The sequence below is a fragment of the Phyllopteryx taeniolatus genome, chromosome 14 (assembly GCF_024500385.1).
Source record: "Phyllopteryx taeniolatus isolate TA_2022b chromosome 14, UOR_Ptae_1.2, whole genome shotgun sequence".
Classification (NCBI taxonomy): domain Eukaryota; kingdom Metazoa; phylum Chordata; class Actinopteri; order Syngnathiformes; family Syngnathidae; genus Phyllopteryx; species Phyllopteryx taeniolatus.
Window position 1 is genome coordinate 4,633,300 of NC_084515.1, and position 26,989 is coordinate 4,660,288.

The 26,989-nt window shown below is 42.7% G+C and overlaps 1 protein-coding gene across 4 annotated transcripts; it reads right to left on the reverse strand.

Annotated features, from left to right (window-relative positions):
- Positions 1-39: 39 nt before the first annotated feature.
- Positions 40-26,943, reverse strand: znf644a (zinc finger protein 644a). Of its 4 annotated transcripts, none has more exons than XM_061798408.1 (7): positions 26,667-26,943; positions 11,193-11,403; positions 6,649-9,091; positions 4,459-5,028; positions 4,063-4,188; positions 3,587-3,689; positions 40-731 (listed from the first exon to the last, which is right to left on the reverse strand). In XM_061798408.1, the coding sequence occupies exons 3-7, from the start codon at positions 9,086-9,088 to the stop codon at positions 527-529; spliced, it is 3,444 nt and encodes a 1,147-aa protein (XP_061654392.1). In that variant the 5' UTR covers positions 9,089-9,091; positions 11,193-11,403; positions 26,667-26,943; the 3' UTR covers positions 40-526. The 4 variants fall into 4 exon arrangements, with proteins under 4 accessions (XP_061654392.1, XP_061654389.1, XP_061654391.1 ...); XM_061798405.1 differs by lacking the exons at positions 11,193-11,403; positions 26,667-26,943 and adding exons at positions 11,905-11,961; positions 12,256-13,444; XM_061798407.1 differs by lacking the exon at positions 26,667-26,943 and adding an exon at positions 11,905-13,444.
- Between the last annotated feature and the right edge of the window lie 46 nt (positions 26,944-26,989).

A 26,989-nucleotide genomic window follows, 5' to 3' on the forward strand; every position in this document is an offset into this window, starting at 1 on the left:
TTTAAACAAATAAAATTTATTTGGAAACAAAATTACTGAAATACTTTAAAAAAAATAAAATAAAATAAACATAAAAAAAAATTTCAAACAAATGTGCATTTTGTCACCTTTTTTTTTTTAAAAAAGAATTTTAACATACGAATCACTTGAAATACTCAAATTCCGTGCCATACAAAGTGCCAATGGGTTTATAACGATGGAGTAGAAAACTTGCTTTTAGTATGCTATATAAATTGATACAGTAGAGGTGCTCCCAAATTGTGAAAAAGGTTGAGGTAAAAGTTGTCTTCAAAAGACACGTACTGCATGAAACAAAACAGTCCCATTTGGAAGTGTATTCCAAAATGGTGGATGATGTAAAAACAGAAAAGGGGCAATATCCTGAATAATGAAGGTTCTTAACAAAGAGCAATAGTGTACTTTTGGCCAGTACTTGTTTGACTAAAAAAGTGAAAAATGTACATACACTTACAGTCTAGTGAAAATCTAACACCCCCGCCACCCCAAAAAAGGTGCCCCACCGTCTTCAGGAGGCAGCGAGTGCGTTGGTCGGCTGCAAGCTCTCCGGGTCCGTCTTGACACAAGAAGCCAAGCCAGTGGTCTGTAGTGAAGTGACCTCCACCATGCCCAGCCCAGTGTGAGGGACACCAGTGTTCATTATGTGCCTCTGTAAATGCTTGATCCAGTCCTCCTGGACAGACAAGGGACCCTGGAAGACCAGGTCGCAGAACCTGGAACCACAAAAGCAACAGTAGCCGCATGCAGTACAGCTCCGTTAAGCGTCCTGTAATATTTTTGCAGTTTTTAGTACAAGTGCTTTTTCCCTAAATTTACTTCAAATGTATTTCATTATGAAAATTGTTAATTGTAATTGTTAATAACAAAAAAAAAACAATTTGTGGGAACAGACGGTAAGAGTACGCCCTGAAACTGGATGGTCGCCGGTTCATATCCCCGAGGGTGTCGTTGTTTTGTTTCTGGGTAAGAAACTTAACACTGCCTACAAATTAATGTGGTTTGATGTTTGGTCGTGGTTGGAGGCGCCGTGGCAGTCACGCTTTCGTCAGACTGCCCCAGGCAGCTATGGCCAAACATGTAGCTTACCACCACCAGGGTGTGACTGAGGAGTGAATGAATAATGTGTGAATGTGTAGAGTCTTTGAGTGCCTAGAAATGTGTAATTAATGCACACAAGTAGTGCGTAGGTGTCCATGCGCACTAAAAATGATAAAAGCGCATTGTATTAAAGTGTATCAGCGCTTTTGTGTACTAAACATTTTGCTTTTTGGCGGGAGGGCGGGTGTGGTAGACGGGGCTCGAGTGTTATTGTCATTCGCAATGAACTAATTCAAACGAAAAAACCTTTGACAGAGGTGGGGGACTCGAGCTAGACTGCAGTTGCCAATTTTAGGACTTCGGACTTGCTTGGCTATTAAGGACTCGACGTGCGTGTCGTAAACCTGGCAACCCTGCCACCAGCCCGCTAGGAGACGTTTTTAGAACAACATGCAAGATTTGCAACTCAAAGATAAAAGACAACGTCGACGAGGTCTACGTTCATCGGTCAGATGCAGCTAGCTATGTTAGATTAACAGTTAAGGTCACTGATACCTGGTCAAGCATTAACTAAACTTGAAGTCAGTCATGCATTTAATTGAGAAGACAATAAAGTGATAGTCAATACGGAGACTGGAATCTGGAAACTATAGCTACCATTAAAAAACTGATCATGATTTTTTGCATCAACTCCACATTGAGTGGCTTTTCTCGTTGCGGCATGTCCGCCCATGAACTAAGGCAAGTAAATGGAATGGACTTCATAAAGCGACAAGTTACAAAGTGCACAATGCCTCTCGTTCACTGATTTAACTTCACACACTCATATATTTAGGAAACAGACTAGCACCAAAAATAACATTTGTAGCTTTAAAATCTGATGATTACATTTACTACCATATATACAGTATATTTCAATATTTATCACCACACTAACTGTTTTAGATACATTGGTAGCTGTAAATGGTAATGCAAAAAATAGTCATGTTAATATACAGTATATAAATTTATTTCACACTTAAGTTACTTAGTAAAAGTACTTTTTTGTGCAAATCTTTTTTGTTAAGGTACTTTTTTGTATTATGATTAGTAAAAAAAATAAAATAAAAACATTTTTTTATCAACACCAATATATTTTGTGAGTGAGCAAGATTGACTTGCTCTGCAATTATTGGCTATCCATCCATCCATTTTCTGAGCCGCTTCTCCTCACTAGGGTCGCGGGCGTGCTGGAGCCTATCCCAGCTGTCATCGGGCAGGAGGCGGGGTACACCCTGAACTGGTTGCCAGCCAATCGCAGGGCACATCGAAACAAACAACCATTCGCACTCACAGTCATGCCTACGGGCAATTTAGAGTCTCCAATTAATGCATGTTTTTGGGATGTGGGAGGAAACCGGAGTGCCCGGAGAAAACCCACGCAGGCACGGGGAGAACATGCAAACTCCACACAGGCGGGGACGGGGATTGAACCCCGCACCTCAGAACTGTGAAGCTGACGCTCTAACCAGTCGCCCACCGTGCCGCCAATTATTGGCTAATCAAAATGATATATAAAAATATACTACAATAAAAATGAACCATGTTATTAAAGGATTAAAATTATTTTACATAAAATACAAAAATGTTAGTGAAATTAACACATTTTACATTGTTTTGCATTTAATAATTGGATGATTGCTTAAAATAAAATGAATAGAATTCAATTAATAATTTTATTACATTTGACAATATTAAAATCGGTATTGGATAAGAAATCATGATTAATATGGATTTATTAAAATCAACAATTTTACATGGAAAATTAAAGTTAAAGTAATTTGTATAGTTTTACATAATTGGCTATTTTAATTTAATTAATTCATCTTCCATACCGCTTATCCTCACTAGGGTTGCGGGTGTGCTGGCGCCTATCCCAGCTAACTCTGGGCAAGAGGCGGGGTCGCCAGCCAATCGCAGGGCACATATAAACAAACAACCTTTCGTGGGGAGAGGATGCAAATTCCACACAGGCGAGGCCAGATTTTAACCAGAGTCCTCAGAACTGTGAGGCAGACGTGCTAAACAGTCGACCACCGTGCCGCTACTCTTAATTTTTTTCACAAAATTAAAAAATATATATTTATGGAATAATGTGCATTATTTTGCTAAACAATTGTAAATAATGAAATACAAACATTGCATTAATTATTTTATTATTTCTTTCTTTTTCTACATAAAATACAAGAATAGAGAGAAAATGCATGGATTTATTGTAACTATTTTACATAAACTTAGTTTAATATTTTTGCGCTATTTTTTGAATAATTATTTTATAATTAAAATGTATTTTTACATAAAAAAATGTGAGTAAAAAAACTATTTTACATATGAATGTTTTGTTAAAAGATTGGCTTGATTATTTATTAATCATGATCAAAAACTGAATTTATATTACTAAAATAAACTATTTTACATCCACATTTTTTCCCCAGAATTTAAATTAATCTACGAATGACTTGGGACAAAGGGGCAATGATAACGACGTTACCTGCATGTAAGTCTGTACATTTCCTCTGGAGTTTGTGTTAACGGAGTCACCTTCTTCTTTGAGCTGGGCCTTAAACGCTGCCTCCTCGCTTTACAATCAACCTCTGAAAGAAACCATTTAAAAATGACTGTGAGTATGGAGGCTGACATTTGAAATTTTTGGACTGGCTCCAAACTGCCTTTCAATGAAATCCAGAATTTTCTGGAAAAATGATGCCTTGAAATTTCCACAAAAACTTGAATCTCAAGCAATCATTCTGCGTGATGTCATTTGATGTGAGACTTCATCCAAGGGTGAGTAATTCTAATTTTGTTAAATTTACTCTTGACTAAATGTAAATCAGCCAACGCATTATGAAAATACGCCCACCCACGTCTTTAAATACAATCCCCCTACCCTATGCAGGGGATCAAATAATTATTTTCCTCACTTTGTAACTATTAAGTACTTTTTGTAACTTAAAATGGGGCACTTACCGGTACCCTCGAGCAAGGCCATTCTTTTCCGTTTTGCACATGCTCGCAGATGGTTAGAAAGGCTAACGCCACTGTGAAAAGTTGCGCCGCAGTGGACACACACCTTCCGGTTGAATTCACCTTTCTCTGTAAATGGCACATACACGTATCACCTAAACATCAATTCACCTTGAGCAGAATACTCAACTCCTCAACTTTAATAGTTACAAATAGAAAGAATAGTGATGAGTGATGATAATAGCAGGGATGGGAAGTAACATGAAAGTACACTTTAAGTAGATTTTGCAAGCATCCATCCATTTTCCACACTAAAAACCTTGACAAATGAAGTGCAAAGGTGTGGGTGCAGGATGTATGCTTCAATATGATGGTGAGTTCCTTTTTGATGTTTCTTACCTGATATTGGGATTGGCAGTGAAGACACGACTCTTGTTCCTGAACTTTGTTCACCGTTGGAGGAAACTGCTACCGAATACCTCGATATATTCACCATTCCCTTGGGTTTGGTTTCATCCTGGCACTTTCTTTTCTTCAGAATTCCTATTAATGCGGTCGTGTCTGTGAGCGAATCTTGCTCCTCTACCTTAGTCTGTATTTGCCTTCTGCCAGAGTCTGTTTCCAATATTGAAAATGCAGGTATGAGTGGTTTGACATCAGCGCACACCCTTGAGTCAGTGTTATCTTGGGGGATTCCATAGGAGGATGGCGTGAAATTATTAGCACCATAATGAAAATTATTTCGTCTCTTTCCTAGAATATGAACAGCCCTCAAATACTCCTTCTTGTTGCGCATCAACTCCTTGAGTACAATTATTGGGGATTTGTTCTTTGATAAATGGGCTCGACCAATCTTTTTGAGGTGGCCACGTACGTGGTTGGACTGTCCTTTCCTATTATCAAACACGTCCCCACATAATGGACAGGAGTGGGTGTCGGTCTCTTCAGAATCGGGCTGCAACTGCAACACTGCAACAAGATAACAAAAGACAACCATTAAGGACCCTGTAAAGTGAATTCAGAGTTTTGCTTCTAAATACATTATACATGTTTGTATATAATAATGAAAACCTGCAAATACTGAGAACAATGTACTACTGAATGTTTTTCTGGGCATGGCTAAAACGAGGCGCAGTGACGCCCTTGGGCCCCAGCAGCTTGGACCCCTCAGTATGTAAGAACTTGAGCACCTTTGTTCGCATCAATGGTTATCCAGCGCAAATGCAACTTGCGGTTAGCTAGCTACCTTTTCCTGCACCCCAAAAAAACATCTTCCCTTCGGAGAGTATGCTGCTGTTGCCACTTTAGAACGCCTCGTTGCCGGCCATGAGTGTGCATGTCACGCAGAGAAAGATGGAAGAGCAAGAAGGGGCGATTTTTTATTTTTTTTTCTCCTTTCTCCCCCCCCCCCCCAACTTGACCAAGGCTTAGGGCCTAACCGTTGTAGAGCGCCTCATTGTCAGCTAGCTGTCAGTGCATGCACGACCTGCAGAGTAAAGGCTTCTTTATAATCGCGCGGGCAGCGACCGCGCTGACGTCACTGCGGCTATCCCACACGCAGTTTTGCCTTTATACTCGAGCGCAACCCACGTGCACAGTTTTGAAAATGTACTCCAGTTCTCCTCCAAGTCGGGGGTGTCGCTATGGCTGGTATTGGCTAGGACACCACAGGGTGGAGTTTCCTCTGCATTTTTTGGCCATTTCTGGTAGCCGTTTTTACTTTCCGGAACAAGGAACAAAGCAACAACAATGGCGACCGTGGAACAGAGTCTGCTAGAACAAATGGACCTAGATAACCATATGATCCGTTTAATTATGCTGCAAAATCGATCAAGAAGGCGGTGGCGTAGGTGGTATGTGGAACGAAGGGGAACGCTGAGTCCCTCATCACAGGATGTGACTAAAACGAACCAATCACGAGATATGATCTCCGCGGCATTCTACACGCATCAACAATTTTTGCCGTGTGCGCGTCAAGTGACGCACAGGGGTCGCGCGGCCCAATGCGTCAGTCATGAGATGCAATGCGGGCGTTGTCGGCTGCGCGAGAGTATAAAGAGGCCTTAAGATGGAAGGGCGGGGGCAGAGGGAATACGTTTAAAAGTCAGACTTGACAGCCAGTGTGTGGACCAGGGCTTTAGCCTGGCGTGCCTACTAGAGCGCCTTGGGTAGAAACGCCCCACAACAACCCGGTGGGATATATTCCAGCCACTGGAGCCTTTAGGCGGATATACTTTCATGGCTCAAGCATGTAGTTATGTGTAGGCATAAGACAGATGTTAGCCAAAGTAGCATTCATTTTTCCAGATCATAGAACTAATATTTGATTGACAGTTGACAGTTTAGTAGGGCGTGGTTTCAGCGCATTAAGTGCACATGCCCGCAGCGTTTTAGAGTGCAGACAACAGATTGATATTTCACCATTTTGAAGCCTCATTTCATATTGTTGTCCATTTTTATTTATCATTGAAATTTAGCAGGGTTGTTAACAACACTTATCTGTGGATGTCAAATTTATAAGACATTTATTTCAGGGACTTTACAGAATCCAGTTATTTCATCAAACCCCAAAAATAAATCAGCAGATACCTTTTTTCAGCTTTCGGAATGATGCTATCTTCCGTCGAACTTTCGGCCTGTCTTCACAAGCCACTTGCTCGGGAGTCAGAACATGGCGTGCCGTGTAGGTCAGTCCAACCCTGTGAAGATGTCCTCTCACGTGATTGGACAAACTCACTCCCGATTGGAAGATTGCTGGGCAGTATGGACAGTTCTTGCAGTCCAAGTCCAACTTTGGCATGTCGTCCGCGTAGGATTCAGTCAACGGCATCGGGGGGGACTCAAAGGCTTCTTGGAACACTTCCGTTTCAATGCATTCTTCTTTGATTGTGGGGTCTTTGTCGTCCTGATCTTCAGTCTTCACTTTCTCAAAGAGTCTCTTCGATGCCTGCAGAGCACCACGTATGGACATTCTTCTGCTATAAGTATAAATTATATTATGATTCTCTTGATTGACACCATTCTCAAGATCGTCTGCATCTTTAAAATGGAAAATGTCTTTTTTGTTGCAGTCTTCTAGATCTCCTTGGTTTAGTCTCTTAGGGCTTGGCAAAGGATTTGGCGAGACGAAGCATGACTCTTGGTCAGACATGTTGCGGTATGGTGTTGACATCTTTCTTTTTGATGGGGACTTCTTGATGGGCGATTGATCTGGGATGCAGTTGGGCAAACTGCCTCTGTTAGGAACTCTTTCAGCCCCATGTGATGATCCTGTGAGGCCATTTGTAGATAAAGTTGTATCTTCCTTATCTGGTGTTGCTGCTCCTAGATCAGAATTATTTCCACTAGTTGAATCATGAGCAGATTTCATCTGTTCTGCAGTATTCTTTCCATGTTTTTGTCGTGATAGCAGAACATTAATGGATTTGTCCAGTTTGGATTCAGTGAGTTGGGACTTTAAACCTCTCTTCATCTTGTTATTTTTGAATAAATCTAAAATGTCGTTTGACTCAGTGGCAGAATCTCTTTTTAAAGAGACTTGATTCTTGATCATGATTTTTGACGTTAACTCTGCATCTTCTACGGGTGTGCGAGGAGGAATGTGAAGCTCTTCGGATGGTTGTGCGTCTATCTCACCAAACTGCTCGACTTGGTATTCCTCCAACTCTAGTTGGTGGCGTCGCCAAAGGTGATTTTTAAAAATAGTTTTGCTAAAAGCTTTGTAAGTACAAATGTTACAGGAGAAGATATCAGACTGATTGGCCCTGATTTGTTTTCTAACTGCATAATCAGTGTGCTGTATGATGTGTCGCCGAAGATCAGCCCAACTCAGAGTCCTGAAGTTACATTTGTCACATTTAAAGATTCTCTTGTCCTTCGCGTGGGTTTTTGCATGTTGCACAAACGTTTTGGGGCAGTTGGTTCCGAATGGGCACTGAGGGCAGAAAAGCTTTGCATCGTTATCTTCATTATCATCAGTCCATCCTTTGAGTTTGTCAGGTAGTGTTGATCTTTTTTCATGGTGTATATTCACATGCTCAATGAGTACACTACTTTGTCTGAAAGACTCTCCGCATTCTCTACAAATAAAGGTTTTTGGCAAATTATTTGGCGGGTCTTCGTGACTTTTCATATGGCGTTGCAAATGATGGCCCTTCTTGAAAATTAGCTTGCATTTTGAGCACGGGTAACAAGAAGCTCTCTCTTCAGAATGGGAATTTATCATGAGCCTCCCCTTAAATGGTGAAAGACCACGGCTTGGGTTGTCCTCGTGTGAATGTCTTCCAGGTGCACTGCGAAGAACTTGCTTGATAGCCTTCATGGTTCCATTGGGATAATTTGGAACATTCGCCGTCTGTGATGTCTGAAACTTGAAGATAGTCCTTGACTGTCTGACGTTGAGAGAAATGGAGTCCACATGGTCTTCTTTATCAGAAAAATCCTGAGATGACTTGTGTGTCAAATCAGGGCATAGGTCCTCTGTGGGATCCACCATCATAACCATGTCCATTTTCCGTTTTCTTCTGCTCTGGCTGTTGAGAGACTGCAATTCCTTTTTAGGCTCTTCACCAGAGGAATCACTGTGATTTTCCCACAGAAAGTGCATAAACTCTCTACGGGGGTCCCACTGGAGGTCACTGGTACTGCTTAAGCCATCTGATGAGTTTTCTGGTGATTCTACATCAAAACCCCAAATTCCAGCTGTATCTATGTCTTGCACAGTTTTTAACTGCGTTATGCTTTTTTCCTCATCTTTCTCTATCGTTATGGTGTTGACGTCATCCGCCTGTGTAGCCTCGTGTAAAGAGAGTCCATTTCCCAAGCCAACTGGGGACAACATATCAGTGTTTGACAGAACATCTAGGACACTGGATTGCTGTTGGGAAGGTTTGTAAAAAGAGTCATTGGAAGGGATTGATTTTTCTGTCATTTTCACTGGTTCTTGCAGAAGGATGAGGGCATTGATGTCAGGATCTGCATCTTTGTCATCTCCATCAACACCAGTCAGACATGACATTTCAGCTGCCATGACCTAGAAAGAAAAAAAAAGTCAAATCTAGGGCTGCACAATTAATCTAATTTTAATTGATCATATTTTGGCTGCCACGATTAAATGAGTCTGATTGTTGGCGTTTTGTTTTGGTTTTTTATTTTTAATATGAAATGCAGGCACTGCTGCATATGAAAAGTGCTTCATTTGCAGCAGTGCCCCCAACCTTGTCAGCCAGGCACTAAGGGACGAACAAATGGTTAAGGCATCATTAAGGCCTGGCACCGCGCTCCATGGCCAATTTTAAAATGAAAGCTTATAATGGCATTGATATCCAATGTAGTAATGTATGAAGATTTCATTTTGAAGTTGGCAGAGAGGCAGCGTGTCACGGTAAGACACTATTAGCAATCGTAAAGGCTGCCTTGAGTTTAACTTTTCGGCTGGCCTAACTGCAGGAAGAAAAAAATGCCAGAAGTAAATAGAGAGGAAAATCACAACTGTCGAGTTCTTTGCAGTTTGTGTCCATTCATGACTGACCAATCAAGCAGAACAACGGAGACATATCCTCCCTTGACAATTCACTATATTGACGGAGATTTTCCAAATGAAAAGTCGGTGTTTACGGCCTACTGTTATTACATTTTATGCATTAACTGTATGTGCTTCCATTATTACAAAGTGCAACCTCGAATTGTTCAAGTATAATTTTTGGGGTACATTTATTTTTTTTATCTATCATTTATTCTTATTTAAAGATTAAATTTGCCCAACAAAAGTTACATAGTTTTTTGAAAAGTAGTGCGATACAAATATTTTTTGCTAACAAAGGATAATCCTGACTAATTGTGATTACAATATCGATCACAATAATGGTTTATTATTTTGGCCATAATCGTGCAGCCCTAGTCAAATTCATTATGATTTTTCTCAATCATAACAAAACCTATACTAATACATGAATAATGCCAATAGATTTGATAGAAAACTGCCTAAGCACATCACTCTGTTGTATTGTAGTTATATTCAGTTATCTTTGCAAACTACTGTAATGAACTAATGAAATTGGCTTGAACAAATATGATGGCATCCTTAATATTTTTTTGCACAACCTTTTGAAGCAACAGCAGCCATCAAAATATCTTCTCTCTCAATGACACTTCTGCACCTGTCAACAGGTATTTTGGGCCACTCCTAGCAACAAAGTTAGACCAAGTACACATTTGGCAGTGACAGTAGTTTGATCAGATGATAAGACCGATTTAAGATGTCATTTTTAAAACGAAAAATTATGCTGTATTGTTACTAAATGAACTGGCCAGTGTCAGCTATTACGATGCAATCATGAAAACAGTACGTTGATAAAGTCCTTTGGTTTGTTAAACTGCAACCAAAAAGTAAATGTGAATCGAAAAACCAAGTATTGTTTTCAATCTTGTTTAATACTCAGCTTGAACCAAATGTAAACGTAAACCCTAACCCCTACTAAACAGTGATGTATAAGCTGTTTAAACTGCTTTCAGCTATCTTCTCTCGTCTGAATCGGTTGATGGGTTTGTAGACTCTATTTACCCCCATTTTGTTTTGTTTTCACATGGTAAAACCTCACTTGTGCTTAAACATTAGTAATAATGTTAATATATTATTTGTAAAAATGTCTGTATGGTTAATCAAGATTTTATGATAACCTTTCTGTGGGATTTTGCATGTTCTCTCCATGCCTCTCCAAGTGATACAATTTCTTGCACAACTGAAAATGCATAAGGTTAATTTTCAGTCAATTCGCATGACCTAGGTAATTACACAATGCCTGGATTTGTTCCCCTGGCAAGACAGGGTTGCTGCCACTACGCCATAGGGATGGGTTAAATGTAAAATACAAATTTAGTTGTACATGTGACAAGTTCTTGAAACAGTCTCATCTGTTTACTACCGGTAGTTCAACTCCCCTCAGACATTTGGGTTTTACACCAAAAGATGAATAATGGATAAGAGATCAACATTTCAGCTCTTCTTTCCAGGTATTTTCTTCTGGATCTGATACACAGCATCAAAGAACACAATTTTAGGTGATTAAAGTAAATGAGACTCGAAATTCACTTGCAAATCCTTTGCTTGTAAATGCATCAAGCCTGTAACTCACTGATATCTCCAAACTTGTGCATTCTTGTTTTTTGATGCTTTTCCAGGCTTTCACATCACTATTTCAGCCGATAGTTGTGGGGGATTACTCCCTTCAGTCTCTTTAGTACAAACCCCAATTCCAATTAACTCCTTCACTGCCAGCCGTTTCCTGAGCAGGGAACCCGTACACTGCCAGGCATTTTTGAGCAATTTCACAGATTTTTCTGTTTCTGGAAGAAAAAAAACGGAGAAAACAGCCTTTTTGTGGAAGCAGACACATCAAGCAGAACAATGACTGACACCAATATTTTTTTTCTTTTGTGAAAATCTCAAACATCTGAACATAACACTGAGAAAGTACTTTTGACAGAAAAATTATTTATTTACAAGTATAACCATGTACAGAATTTACATTAGACAAAAATGCATGAAAAAATGGGCCTCCCACACTAGCACTTTTTTCCTCCAAATTCTCCTCCTCTACTGTTTGGTCAATAGTCCAGGTTTTTATTACTTTGCGCATAAAATCTGGCAAAGTTTTATCCACATCTAGATTTTATTCTTCTGTTGGCAGTGAATGGGATCTTGTGTGGGTGTCATTCTCCTTGAAACCAGTGACTACTTCTGCTCGAAGCACAACCTGTGCAGTTTAGAAATATAACTATTACTATAAAAATACATTGTTGAAATTGCTGTCGTGGGACGTGGAGGAAAAAAAAGCTTTCAATTACCTTTTTTGTCTGCAGTGCGTACTGGAATGGGAGTTGAACATCTGCTGGATGCATAACCTGTAAATTTTTTTAAAAATACATACGATTACTAGAGAATACTTTTTATTGATGACATGTTTTGCAAGGGTAAAAATAAAAACACATTTTCTTTGTCGCAATCCTAAAAAACGTTCGAATCGCTGGTGTTGAATTCCTGCAAGATGGTCGAAATGGAAAATTCAAATCAGTACGAGCAACAGATCTTACATTGTAATCTGAACTAGTGGGACTAGATTATGTTTTTATGTAACAAGGACTGAAGGAGCGTGTTCGCTCGCTAAATATAGCTAACACGAGCTGCAAACGAGTTACCTTCGTCTTTGTCGGACTTTGTCAGTCTTCGTCGGAGGAAGCTCGGGATGGAGCTCGGCTGGCTAACCAGACGGAGTTCACGCATCACGATTCCGGAGCCCATTGACTCAAATCCTGGTCAGCAGACGTTCAGCTGGCAAGCGGCCGAGAGCATCTCGCCATATGTATGGCGTGATTGCTTTGCAACAAAGCGATCGGCTCGGAGCCTCATCCTTTATTCCCCCGCATGATCTAAGGCGTCATTCCATTTTGTTTTGTTTTTTTTAGATTCTTTTTCATTTTGTCTTCACTCTTTTCCGCCATTATGTTTGTCTCTGCTCATTGTTTGTTGCACCCCACCGGCCCGCCCCTTCCTTCTTCTTCAATCTGAGGAAGGGACGTGCACCTCAAGTCATTGTTGCCCTCTACAGGGTGCCTTTCCTCATTGCAGTTATCCAGAGGCTTGACGATCATACATAAAATGCACAAGACCCTCACCCACCCATCCCCGTTAAAAATGCCATTGACGTCTTTCGACGGCATTGGCAGGGAATAGATGGATTCTGAATGACATCTTTGGATGGCATTGGCAGGGAATGAGTTAAGTTTGGACGTTGTGTAAAACGTAAGTAAAAACAGAATACAATGATTTGCAAATCCTTTTCAACCTATATTCAATTGAATACACTACAAAGACAAGATGTTCACACTGATAAAAATTTGTTGTTTATTGCAAATATTCGCTCATTTTAAAATGGATGCGTGCAACACATTCCAAAAAAGCTAGGACGGCCACGTTTACCACTGTGTTAAATCACCGTACATTTTAACAACACTCAATAAGCATTAGGGAACTGAGGACACTAATTGTTTAAGCTTTGTAGGTGAAATTCTTGCCATTCGTGCTTGATGGACAACTTCAAGTAATTCAATTAAAAATTTAAATTCAAGTTGCTCAACAGTCTGGGGTCCCCATTGTTATATTTTGCACTTCATAATGCGCCACACGTTTTCAAAGGGAGACAGGTCTGGACTGCTAGCAGGCCAGTCTACTACTATCATCAATTAACCTGTTCACCTGTGGAATGTTCCAAACAGGAGTTTTTTTTTGTTTTGTTTTTAACCATTCTTCAACTTTCCTAATCTTTTCTTGCCCTGGTCCCATTTTTTCTGGACCGTGTTGCAAGCATTAAATTCATCCATCCATCCATCCATTTTCTGAGCCGCTTCTCCTCACTCGGGTCGCGGGGGTGCTGGAGCCTATCCCAGCTGTCATCGGGCAGGAGGCGGGGTACACCCTGAACTGGTTGCCAGCCAATCGCAGGGCACATCGAAACAAACAACCATTCACACTCACAGTCATGCCTATGGGCAATTTAGAGTCTCCAATTCATGCATGTTTTTGGGATGTGGGAGGAAACCGGAGTGCCCGGAGAAAACCCACGCAGGCACGGGGAGAACATGCAAACTCCACACAGGCGGGGCCGGGGATTGAACCCGGGTCCTCCGAACTGTGAGGCTGACGCTCTAACCAGTCGGCCACCGTGCCGCCGCATTAAATTCAAAATGAGAGAATATTTGCAAAAAAATTAAAAACCTTCATCAGTTTGACTTTTAAACTTTAAACATTAAATATCTTGTCTTTGTAGTGTATTCAATTATATATGGGTATGGGAGGATTTGCAAATCATTGTATTGTTTTCTTTAACATTTGACACAAAATCCCAAGTTTATTGGAATTGGGGTTTGTAGGTAAAATACATGCTCTATAGTGTTTCAGCGTACAGTCTAAAACCTTCCACTTCTTTCCCCTGATAATCTTCCTTGACGTTTTGGCAGTGCGTTTTGGGTCATACTCTTGCTGCATAAAGAATAATCTCCTAATCATGGTTCATCTATGTATAAATTGGCAGACAAAATGTTTCTGTAGACCTCTGCGAAGAAGAAGCCACGTAAACCCAAGCCATGACATTATCTTTGCTGTTTAGAAGTAAGCTTGGATGTAGGGGATATTTTCTTTAAGATTTAGGCCTTCCATCATGTCAGTAAAACGTAATCTTTGTCTCATCAGTCCATACAACTTTGTCCCAGAATCTTTGAGGATCTTCTTGAGACTTTTTGTCAGATTCTAAATTGACCTTCCCATTCTTCTTCCTCATGATTGGTTTTCATCTTCTGGTGTTAGCCTCTGTACTTTTGCTCATAAGGACCGCCGTAAACAGTAGATTGCGATACCTTCACTGATGTCCTCTGGAGGTAGGGCTGCAAGATTATAGCCAAAATGCTAATCACAATTATTTTGATCAATATTGTAATCACGATTCTTAATCAAAATTATTCATCACGTTAGGGAAAACATGCTTATTTTTACTGCTCTACTTTTCAACAAACTAAACAGTTTTCAGGGCAAAATGAAACTTTAAAATAGACTTTATACCGATCTGATCGGCCTGATTGGCCGATAATTAGCATTTTATGCTGATCGGCTTCAATGTCAAATTCGACGATCCGATCAATAACGTCATTGATCGGCTCCCTAAAAGACATTTGTTCGCCATCGTGGACAGTATACTTGAATCCAAAAGCTGGTTTATTTTTAGCCCTGTCGTGTGTCTTGACGTAATTCTGTAAATATCTGACCACCAATAAAGTTAAAAAAATGTTGGCGGTGTGGAACACAATGACTACAAGACTAATTTGGTCTTTCACGATGGCACTATGTCAGACTACTGCAATAAAATCTTGTATTCCGATATCACCGCATCCCGTCTTTACGATCACTGGGCTTTATCTTGTCACCTCAAATGCGAACGGATACGCTCGTTACCATGGCGACGACAACAATAATGGTTGTAGCCGTGTGTATTACAAGAACAAAATGGGGAAAAACGTGTGTTGGTGGTCACCGGTGCTCGGGAGGCTTGCTGGAGGTATGTTCACGTACTTTTAATACGATACCGCTCGCAAGCAGGCAACAAAACGTTATATAGCCTAGCAAGCTAGTGCTAGCACTAAGGGTTGTAAGCGAACAGCCAGGCGTTCTGTCGTATCATGGTCTAAAGTTTTGGTGTGTGTGAAGTAATTTAATTACAATAAAGTAATTTAATTACTGTAAGTTAGCACCCATTATTTTTGTCATGTTGTAATGCTGGTTTGACCTGACTGATTAGAATACATGATCTGACTAGAGCAGTGATTTCCAACCTTTATGGCACATATTTTATAACTGAAAAATCTCACGGCACACCAACAAACAAAAATGTCACAAAAAGAGGATACATTAATTCCTGTATGTAATTCCTGCCATCTAATAGAAGACCATTCATTTGTTCTGTCACTATGCCTCACTGGCATAAATAGATGAACAAAGATACATTATTTATTGTAAATATATTTTTGGGAGCAATTAAGTACACAAGTATATACAGTAAATGAAGAAGTCATTTAAATAGACAGATTGCTCCATCTTTTGATCGGATCGGTGATCGGTGATTGGTTATCGTTTTTTTAAACTCGCTGACCGGCCCCAAAAATCCTGATCGTGTAAAGCCTACTTTAAAATGAATAGATTTAGGACTGTCTTTACTCAATTTTTTTAGAATAGATTATCCTATAGCTATTTCATCTACTAACTGAATAATCGGGTAATCGGATGTATGATAAATCGGATGAATACGGTAGAATGGAGGTGTCTGTGGGTGTCTGTATGGAAGCTACACTACATTGCCAAAAATATTCGCTCACCTGCCTTGACTCAGGTATTTATTTAAAGCAAATTTATTTATAAAGCACATTTCATACAATAGGTAACTCAATGTGCTTTACATGATTAAAAGCATTTAAAAACAAAGAAAAAAACATCTTATAAACATTTAAAACAAGGAGGAAAAAAATAAGAGTTGTTTTAAGAATCTGATTATTGATGCCACTTTATCGCTTTGGTGGAAAAGTCTAGAAAACACGCAATCTCAGTTAGCACCATATTATTCCTCCCCAATCTGGCACAATCATGATTTTGAGATTAACAAAATGCCCCTTTACTGCAGCACATGGGAACAAAGTGGAATTGACTGCCTACATCACTTACTCAAAAATAATACTATAAAGTTAGAGCAAAAAAGACAACACGCGAATACTTTAGAACTACCTGTTTTTGTTCAGAAAATAGTAGAACTACTTCTACAAAACAAAAAACTCCTTCCAAAAGTATACAAATTAATTTCAAGTACTAATTTAATACACTTACCAGTCGCAAAATGGGAAAAGGACTTCTCAGTGTCTACTTGACATTCATTACTGGGCACAAATCTGTAGAAACACATTCTCACTAACAAAAAAAACCCACTAATTTATAGCTAATCCAGTTCAAAGTACTCCATAGATCACACGTTACGCGATATAGTACAGGAAGTCCTCGAGTTATGACGCACTCGACCTACGACGTTTCGACTTTACGACGCCCGTGCCTCGTCTGCCATTTTGTCCCAGCACCATAGTGTTTCTGCTTACCGAGTGCATAGTGCTTGTCTGTGTTTGTGCGCCGGGAGTATCTTTCCCCTTTTCGCCCTCCTTTTTTCACACTCTCAGCAGTAATGGTAAGTACAGCATCTTATTTTTTTATTTTAATGTATTTTAGTTTCTTTATACGAAGTGTTAACCTTTCCTGCTACGGTCACCTGAGCGTGGTCGGGAAACGCAGGGGTTAACTCCCTTCTCTCGTTGCACAGCTGAGCTGGATAGCGGCCACAATAAAGGCACGAAGCACCGATTTGCTGCTTTAATGGCTTTATTAGCTCCTCTGCACATTCAACGTCAATGGGTCCTCCGCTAATCGCTACTCTTCCCCGGTCGCCGGCACTACACTTGCTACAGTACACACTAGCACATGCGCGCACTCCTTCATCCTTTGCAGTCCCGTCTTACTCACACATCGAGGCACACGCCCAGACACAGTGAGCTTGCTGTCACAATCACGTGGGACAATACCCGTAACAGAAGTATTTTAACATAAATTTCGACGTTAATGGTGAAATCCGACTAACACGGAAATTCGGGTTACGTCGCAAGCGTAGGAACGGAACTCGTTTGTAAATCAAGGACTTGCTGTATGCATAAAATGGGCTATTCAAAATCAAATATATGCACTCAATGTACTGAAAACACTCCAGACCCTTATTTGCATGCTCTATGGCATTGTACACCCGTACAGAGATTCTGGTCACTATACATCTATCCATTTTCTGTACCATTTATCCTCACTAGGGTCGTGGGCGTGTTGGAGCCTATCCCAGCTATCTTCATGCGAAAGGCAGGGCACACCCTGAACTGGTCGCCAGCCAATCGCAGGGCACATGGAAACAAACAACCATTTGCACTCATATTCACACCTACGGGCAATTTAGAGTCTTAAATTAACTTACCGTGCATGTTTTTGGAATGTGGGAGGAAACCGGACTACCCGGCGAAACCCCACACAGGCACGGAAAGAACATGCAAACTCCACACAGCTGGGGCCAGGATTTTAACCCCAGTCCTCAGAACTGTGAGACAGATGTGTTAACCAGTCGCGACCGTGCCGCCCTTCTGTTCACTCGTTTCACAGAAACTTTCCTCAGTTTTGAAGTGTAGGATTCCAATTTCTCCTAACCTTTGTCTGCTGGGTGATTTAAAAGTTATATATCTTCCAAATAAATATGCTCAACCAATACTTTTAATTCTAACTATCGCTAAAACAACAATACTATTTAACTGGAAAAATAAACAAGCTATCTGTACTATTGTTGGAGCCTGGGCGGCGCTTTGCGTGCTCTCGCCCTCTCCCCTCCCCTCTCTTTTTCCAGCACTTCCTCAGCTGCGCACCTGTCACCAATCAGCCCTTGTTACCACCTGCATTTAAGCCTGCCTGATCCCGGAAATCCTCACCAGAGTATTGAAGCTTCTCCAGCGGTACAACGGCTCCCCAGACTCCAAGTAAGCGACGCAATTCCTAATCATTTTTCTGACCTCCGTGTTTTTCCTTGTCCTCAGTGTTTCCTCCGTGTCCCTCGCCAAGTGAATTTCTGCCATCACACCACCAAGCCAACCGCCTGTCCTCGTCACTGCCTGCCACGTTTTCTCTGCCTCAACAACCCGCCAGCGCATCTCAAGGACCATCTCCATTTCCCTTTTCAATAAACTGTTGATCACAACCTCTCAGCATCCACCTGCTCTTGGGTCCAATCTCAATCCATTCGTGACAGAATACTCTGGCCAACCATGGACCCAGCAACCCCGGAGGCGTTAAAACATGCAGTCACCCTCCAAGGCGCCCACATAGAGCGACAGGACAAGGCAATTCAAGAAATCGTGGAATCCTTACACTCCCTCACGCAACAAGTCTCCGTCCTTTCTTCAAAAATGCAATCCGACCACCTCAGTAAGTACTCCCTCCGAGCCACCCTGCGTCCCGTACAAAGAACCTCATGTCCCTCCACCCGAGCCATACTCCGGGGACCTAGGTGCATGTAGCCAGTTTCTCCTTAATTGCTCCCGAGTTTTTAACCTTCAACCGTACAGTTATCCCACCGAACAATCCAAGGTCGCGTTTGTCACTAACCTCCTCCGAGGCAAAGCAGCTAAATGGTCCACATCCCGGTACTCCAGTCATTTGATACTTTTCCCGCCAAACTAAAAAAGGTCTTTGATCACCCCGTTCAGGGCAGCGAAGCCACCCACCGCCTCCTTACGCTCACTCAGGGCGCCAGTTCCGTAGCTGCAGATTCCATCGGATTTAGAATACTTGCAGTTGAATGCGGGTGGGATGACGCTGCGCTTAGGGGGATTTTCCTGAACGGTCTTTCTGAACAATTTATGGACGAGCTCGCTGCCCATGACGAGCCCTCCCCTCTCGAGGATCTGATCGCACTCGCACAGACTACGAGAGAGAGCACGATAGAGGGGGGTTCGAGAGCGTAAGATTACTTCCACCGTGACCACCGCGCCTTCTGCACCTCTTACTGCCCCTTCGTCACCCCCCACTCCACCTGATGAGCCCATGCAAACTGGGAACACCAAGATCCCAAGGAACGTCAGCGTCGCGTCATCCAGCGACTGTGCATTTATTGCGCTCAATTAGGTCACTTCCTTGCCACATACCCCCTGCGACCAAAAGACCAGGCTCATCACAATCCGAGAGCGCCATGGTGAGCCAAACCACCATTTCCTCTAGTTCTCCCTCCCGTATGAGTTCCTGCTTGCATTCTAGGTTCCGCTCACAATACACCCATAGTTGCCCGAATAGATTCCGGTGCAGACGATAATTTTATTCATGAAGGAATAGCACATCACCCCCAACGCCCTCTCCAAACACTTCCGTCTCCCAAAAAAGTCACAGCCCTGGATGGCCGAGTCATATCCCCTGTCACCCTCCAAACATTGCCATTCACCTTGCTTATTTCCGGAGGTCACCGTGAGAACATTTATCTTTTTGTTATCACTTCCCCTGAACCCCATTAGTCCTTGGAATTCCATGGCTCAAGAAACATATCCCCGCCATAGACTGGACGCGCTTATCTATTACTGGATGGAGCCCTCACTGCCATTCACACTGCCTGCTCTCTGCTATACTGCCCTCCTGTAAACCACCACCACCTACCACACCAGTTGACCTCTCCCGAGTACCCGAAGAATTTTATGATCTCTCTCCGATGTTCAGTAAAGACCTGGAAATTTCTCTGGACTCATTCGCCCTTCCTCCTCTCCGGTAGGGGCCGTTTTTTCTTTGTTGAAAAAAAATACATCACTCTCCGCCCATGCATAGACTACCGTGGACTCAATGACATCACCATTAAAAACAAATCACCACTTATCGACCCGTCATTTGAACCCCTCTGCAATGCCCAGATAGTCACCAAATTGGACCTTCAAAATGCCTACCACCTCATCCGTATCCGAGAGGGGCATGAATGGAAGACCGCTTTCAATACCCCACTCTATGCCAAGAACTCGAGCACCTCCTCGAAAACCGTCTGTACGTCAAACCCGAAAAATCCGAATTCCACCTTTCCTCCATACATTTTCTAGGCTACATCATTGCCAAAGGACAATTTCAACCCAACCCTGTCAAAATACAGGCAATCATTGACTGCCCCATACCCACCACCCGGAAAGAACTACTCGAATTTGCCAACTTCTACTGCCGCTTCATCTGCGATTACAGCAAGGTCGCAATTCCCCTCACCAGCCTTACATCCACCAGCTCCCCCTTTCAGTAGACTCCATCAGCATCCCAGGCTTTCAGCCAACTCAAAATCAACAGATCCAAGATGGCGCCTACCAGTGTGGTCGCCTCGGTAACGCGCTCTCTAGTATTGTTTTTGTGTTTTTCGTCCGTCTTTGGAGACCTTACACGACTCACTTACACAAGGGGAGACCTGCTAACCATCAAGGAGGCTACTCCGGACTTTCTGTCACCAACTTTCGCAAATCCGCTCAGTTTTTTTCCCCGAGTTACTCACCGGAGCGGCGTCCGCGGTTTTCGGCGCATGGAAACGGAAGCGGCGCCACAGAGGGAAACGAGCCGGCATTCAGGTGAAACTCCGCAAGAGAGGACACAGATTGGCGTTCCCGTCGATCCACCTCGCGAATGTACGCTCCCTACCCAACAAAATGGACGAGCTTCATCTTCTGTTAAAGACCAGTAAAGACTTCGGACGTTCCGCGGCCATGTGCTTCACGGAGACCTGGCTTTGCGACGCTGTAGCGCCGTTATGCTTCCCGGTTTCCACATTCATCGAGCGGACCGCGACATGGAATCATCGGGGAAAACAAAGGGCGGCGGGATATGCCTCTATATCAACGTAAAATGGTGTACGGACGTCACGGTGCTCAGGACACACTGCAGCCCGCATTTGGAGTCGCTATTTTTAAACTGTAAACCATTCTACTCGCCACGTGAGTTCGCATCATTCATCCTGACTGCAGCCTACATCCCGCCTCAAGCTAACACGAACGCCGCACTGCTAACACTCGCCGAACAAGTCAACGAAATTGAAAAAAACACCCGGACTCACCCCTCATTATTCTCGGAGACTTTAACAAAGCTAAACTCAACCACGAACTCCCTAAATACAAGCAGCACATTGACTGTCCTAACAGGGAAAATAATACTTTAGACCACTGCTACACTACGGTAAAAAACGCATACCGTGCTATTCCTGGTGCAGCCCTGGGCTCGTCTGATCACTGCTTAATTCACTTAATACCGACGTACAGGCAAGAACTTAAATGTGCGAAGCCTACAGTGAAAACAGTGAAAAAGTGGACAAATGAACCCAAGATGGAACTTCAAAGCTGTTTAGACTGCACAGACTGGAGTGTCTTTGAAAATTCAGCTGGCAGCCTGGATGAATATACGGACACTGTCACATCCTATATCAGTTTCTGTGAAGAGGTTTGTGTACCAACAAAATCTTTTCGCACATTCAACAACAATAAGCCATGGTTCACTGCTAAACTTAAGCAGCTTCGCCAAGCTAAGGAGGACGCATATCAGAGCGGGGACAGGGCCCTGTATAATCGAGCTAGAAACCAGCTGACTAAAGAAATTAACATTGCAAAAAGAAACTATGCAGCAAAGTTGGAAAAACAGTTTAGCGCAAACGACTCTAAATCAGTCTGGCATGCATTCCAATCGCTGATTAATTACAAGCGACGATCCCCCCAAGCTGAGAACAATAGCACACTAGCCAACGACTTGAATACCTTCTACTGCAGATTTGAAAAGGACACTTTCACACCACACACCCACCCGGCCGCACCCGCGACCACAATCACACCTCTGACTTCTGCGTTAACCATTCATGAACAGGATGTGAGACGCATCTTCAAACAACAAAAGATTAACAAAGCGGCAGGCCCGGACCATGTGTCCCCATCCTGCCTCAAAGTCTGCGCGGACCAGCTCGCGCCAATCTTCACTCAGATCTTCAATAGATCTCTGGAACTGTGCGAAGTTCCATCCTGTTTCAAACGCTCCACCATCATTCCAGTCCCCAAGAAACCTGCAATCTCGGGTCTGAATGACTACAGGCCTGTCGCTTTGACATCTGTGGTCATGAAGTCCTTTGAACGTCTCGTGCTGGACCACCTCCAGAGTGTCACAGCTCCCCTGCTGGACCCCATGCAGTTTGCCTACCAAGCGAACAGGTCTGCAGATGATGCAGTCAACATGGGACTGCACTTCATCCTAGAACACCTCGACAGTGCAGGGACCTACGCGAGGATCCTGTTCGTGGACTTCAGCTCAGCGTTCAACACCATCATCCCTGAACTCCTTTCATCCAAGCTTCTCCAGCTCAGCGTCTCACCTGCCATCTGCCAGTGGATTTACAGCTTTCTGACGGGCACGACACAGCAGGTCAGGCTGGGGGAGGGCATCTCACGCAGCATCAGCACTGGGGCGCCCCAAGGTTATGTCCTCTCTCCGATGCTCTTCTCTCTCTACACGAACGACTGCACCTCAGCGAACCCGACTGTCAAACTCCTGAAGTTTGCAGATGACACCACTGTCATCGGCCTTATCAAGGACGGTGACGAGTCTGCATATCGACAGGAAGTGGAGCGGCTGGAGCTGTGGTACGGCCGACACAACCTGGAGCTGAACACGCTCAAGACTGCAGAGATGATCGTGGACTTCAGGAGGCATCCTTCGCCACAGCTGCCCCTCACGTTGTCCAGCCGCCTTGTGTCAACCGTCGAGACCTTCAAGTTCCTGGGAATTACAATCTCTCAGGACCTGAAGTGGGCGACTAACATCAACTCCGCCACCCCGACCCCTCCCTCCAATTTGTGGTGGAGGTTGACGCCTTGGACACTGGGGCAGGGGGCGTCCTCTCACAGCGGGACCCCACGTCCCTGAAACTCCATCCCTGTGCCTTTTTCTCCCATCGCCTGTCCCCTGCTGAGAGGAATTACGATGTTGGCAACCGAGAGCTGCTGGCCATAATTTGGGCAATAGAGGAATGGAGGCACTGGGTGGAGAGAACTGAAGTACCGTTTATCATCTGGACTGATCACAAGAACCTTGCTTACCTCCGTTCCGCCAAACCCTTTAACCCCCGACAAGCTCGCTGGGCCGATTTAATTTCAGCCTCTCTTTCCGACCTGGATCCCGCAACAGCAAACCTGATGCCCTATCCCCCATACACTCGCCCCCCTCCAGCCTTGCAGAACAAAAAGCTCCCGGCTGATAACGTCACTTCTATTAATGAAATTTCTGACTGAACGTGAAGCTTCCTCCTCGAAGTGAAGTAACTTCCAGTACACACATTAAAAACAATCAGGCTGTTTTTGGACCAATTTTTTCCCCTTCCCGACAAAGGACGCCAAATCCCATATCATATTATGTTTTATAAAATTATCAGATTCTCCTTAGGTCTGAGATGTGTTAAGAGTTTTCTAAAAGAGTCTTTTCGCACTGTTAAGATGGTTTTCTTAATGCATTGCCAAGGTATGGGATCGGGACTCGGTATCGGCAGATACTCAAAAATCAAGTGACTCTGGTCCCAAAAAATTATGATTGGGACATCCCTAGTTTAAACCGTAAATATACACCAAACTACGGCTGCACAATTAATCGAATTGTAAGCGTAATGGCGATTTTGGCTGCCATGATTAAATGAGCCTGATTGTCTGCAAATGTTTACATTTAAAATGTGCGCACTGACATCTGCCTCACAGTTCTGAGGACCGGGGCTCAAATCCCGGCCTCGCCTGTGTGGAGTTTGCATGTTCTCCCTGTGCCTGCTGGGGTTTTCTCTGGGCACTCCGGTTTCCTCCCACATCCCAAAAACATGCATTGTAGGTTGATTGAAGACTCTAAATTGCCCATAGGTGTGAATGTGTGCGCGAATGGTTGTTTGTTTCTATGTACCCTGCGATTGGCTGGTGAGCAGCTGAGGGTGTACCACGCCCTCTCGCCCAAAGAAAGCTGGGATAGGCTCCAGCAAGCCCGTGACCCTTGTGAGGATAAAGCGGTACAGAAAATGGATGGATGCGAGCACTGCTGCAAGTGAAGCACTTTTCATATGCAGCAATCAGCAACTTAGTCAGCCAGCCCCCCCTGGTGGCAAACGTACGGTGAAGGCTTCATTAAGCGCCGGCAGAGCGCTCCTGGACCAACTTCAAAATAAAAGCCTAAAATGTCACTGATGTCCAATGTAGTAATATATAAAGCTTTTATTTTGCAGTTGGCTCTCGGCACGTTGGCGGAGAGGCGGCGTGTCACGGTAAGACACTGTGACCAATCGTTGTAGCGGCTTCCTTGACTTAAAATTTTCAGCTGGACTAACCACAATGAAAAAACGCCAGGAGTAAATAGAGAGGGAAATCACAACTGTCAAATTCGTTGAAGTTTGTGACCGTGCACGACTGACCGACTGTCAAGCAGAACAATGGAGACACACCCACCCATCCATCCATCCATCAATCCATTTTCCGTACCGCTTATCCTCACTAGTACCCGTCCTTGACAATTCACTGTATATCTCAAATGAAAAGTTGTTGCTTACAGCCTAATGTTATTGCATTTTATGCATTAAATGTATTTGCTTGCATTAAGTTGCAATTTGTGATTGCACTTTGTAATACCATGTTTATTCAGTTAGCCCTTGGTAAAGTTGAAGTTTTGGGGTATATTTATTTATCAATCTTTTTTTCTTATTTAAAGATTAATTTTACACTGAAAACTGTTACATATTGTTTGTTGAAAACTTGTGCAATAAAAATAGAGATTTTTCCCTAACATGAGGACTAATTATAATTAATAATCATGATTAAAATATTGATCAAATTGAATCATGATTATTATGTTGGCCATCCTTGTGCAGCCCTACCCCAAACTAAGATTCATTTCAAACTCATCTTACAATTGTACCGTTAAAAACTTGCAAACTCTCTGTAACCACTAACAACTCTGGCTCCTTAATATACAGAGACCATACAAAGTCCAGACTTGAATCCAATCGAAATGCAGAGGCATGACCTTAAAGGTCGTTCATGCTCGAAAACCCTCAGTTTTTGCTGAACTCAAACAATTCTGGAAGGAAGAGTGGGCCAACATTATCTCCACAGAGATGTGAACGACTCATTGCCAGTTATAGAAAATGGTTGATTTCAGTTGTTGCTGCTGAGGATGGCCCAACCAGTTATTAGGTTTAGGGGGCCATTACTTTTTCACACAGAGCCAGGCAACGTTGAATTGTTTGTTTTTCCTTACTACTACTTTACTATTAGCTCTGGTTTTGGCACCATCTTGTGGCTTCTTTGGGCATTAAAGAAAGATCACAAAAATACAGAGATCCGCGAATAGGTGAATACGTAAATCGAGAACTGCGAAGAGCCGTCTGTTTACTGTATCGCCAACTAACAATGGGGATGGCATCTCATTAAACGTAAAATACCAAAAACCTTGTTTTCCGAAGTGTGCATGTTATTGTCTAAAGGCAGTGATTCCCATCCGCTGTGTGCGGGAAATTATCCAGTTTCATTTATTTAGTCAAACAATTATTTATTTTCTACCAATAATGTATTTCACTCGCCTATCCATGTCAGCGACATATTGTGACAGGCAGAACAATTAAATGCTCTTCCAATAGATGGCAGTAGGTACACAATTTATCTGTGTATGTGCTTTTGTGACATTTTAGTTGGGTGGTGTGCCGTGAGATTTTTTTAATGTAAAACATTTGCCTTGGCTCAATGAAGGTTGGGAAACACATGCAAATTAACGTTTCATTGTTTTGTTTACAACCTTTTTGTGTACTTTTATTGTTTCTGGTCGGAAATGCAGAATTGGAATCAGGTCATTGAAGCATTACTGGTCGATCATCAGCTGTTACAATGTTTTACAAGACGAATACAGCATAAATGACCATGGCTTGACGATTAAATTGGAACCATTTTCTAAAGAACACAAGGTCGAAACCAGAGAGGTATTGGAACTGAAGGGCAATAAATGTGTCATAACAATTGGATGTGCCACAACAAAATACGTGCACAACTTCCACACAAAATCGCGAATGGACAGGTCACATGAATGTTTTTCACTAAACGCCTGTGAATATTGTGAAAAACTAAAACTTTCATGACTGTAGTTTATGGACGTACACCGGCTCACAATGTAGTTTGGATACGTTTCCAGACAAAGCTTGTCTGCTACGCGTTGCTTTCATTTTGTTTCTTAGAAAATACGTCATGTTTACCATTAATATTCGCCCGTGTTGTTGGATGCTGCTTGGCTGCAGAGCATTTCCAACAAGGCTGCTTGCTTCATACCCCCCCAAAAAACCTCATTACCTAGGCTAAACTGGAGCTAATGACAAAACACTCATAGCCACATTCGACACGGTTATCAAAGAAATGTTGGGAGAAGGGAAAAAACAAGCACACTTTACCCCCCAACGGTGTAGATGGAGACCGGAGACAGGGAATTCCGTACATTTGATAATTTCTGACTTTCGTCTTCCATCTAGTTCACAGTCGCCATTTTCCGTGGTGGTCTGGTGTGGCACAGATCATTGTTTTTGAAAATGGGTAGCTGTATATATGCCTCCCTGCTCGGCGGTAAAGCCAACAAACTGACCATTAGCGGCGTTTAAACGAGTGAGAAATGTACATAAAAGCTCCGAATAAAAGTGAGTTGAGTTGCCTTCGCGCTGAATTTTGTTACGCAATATTACGAGTCGACGCGTGCACCCCCGCGAGATGTATTAATGGT

Coding starts and splice junctions, on each gene's coding strand:
- znf644a (XM_061798405.1), bottom strand. CDS start 11,958: ATGCATCCAGCAGATGTTCAACTCCCATTCCAGTACGCACTGCAGACA. Junction 9,092..11,904: donor ACGCACTGCAGACAAAAAAG/GTAATTGAAAGC, acceptor TTTTCTTTCTAG/GTCATGGCAGCTGAAATGTC. Junction 3,690..4,062: donor GGCCTTGCTCGAGGGTACCG/GTAAGTGCCCCA, acceptor GGTTTCTTTCAG/AGGTTGATTGTAAAGCGAGG.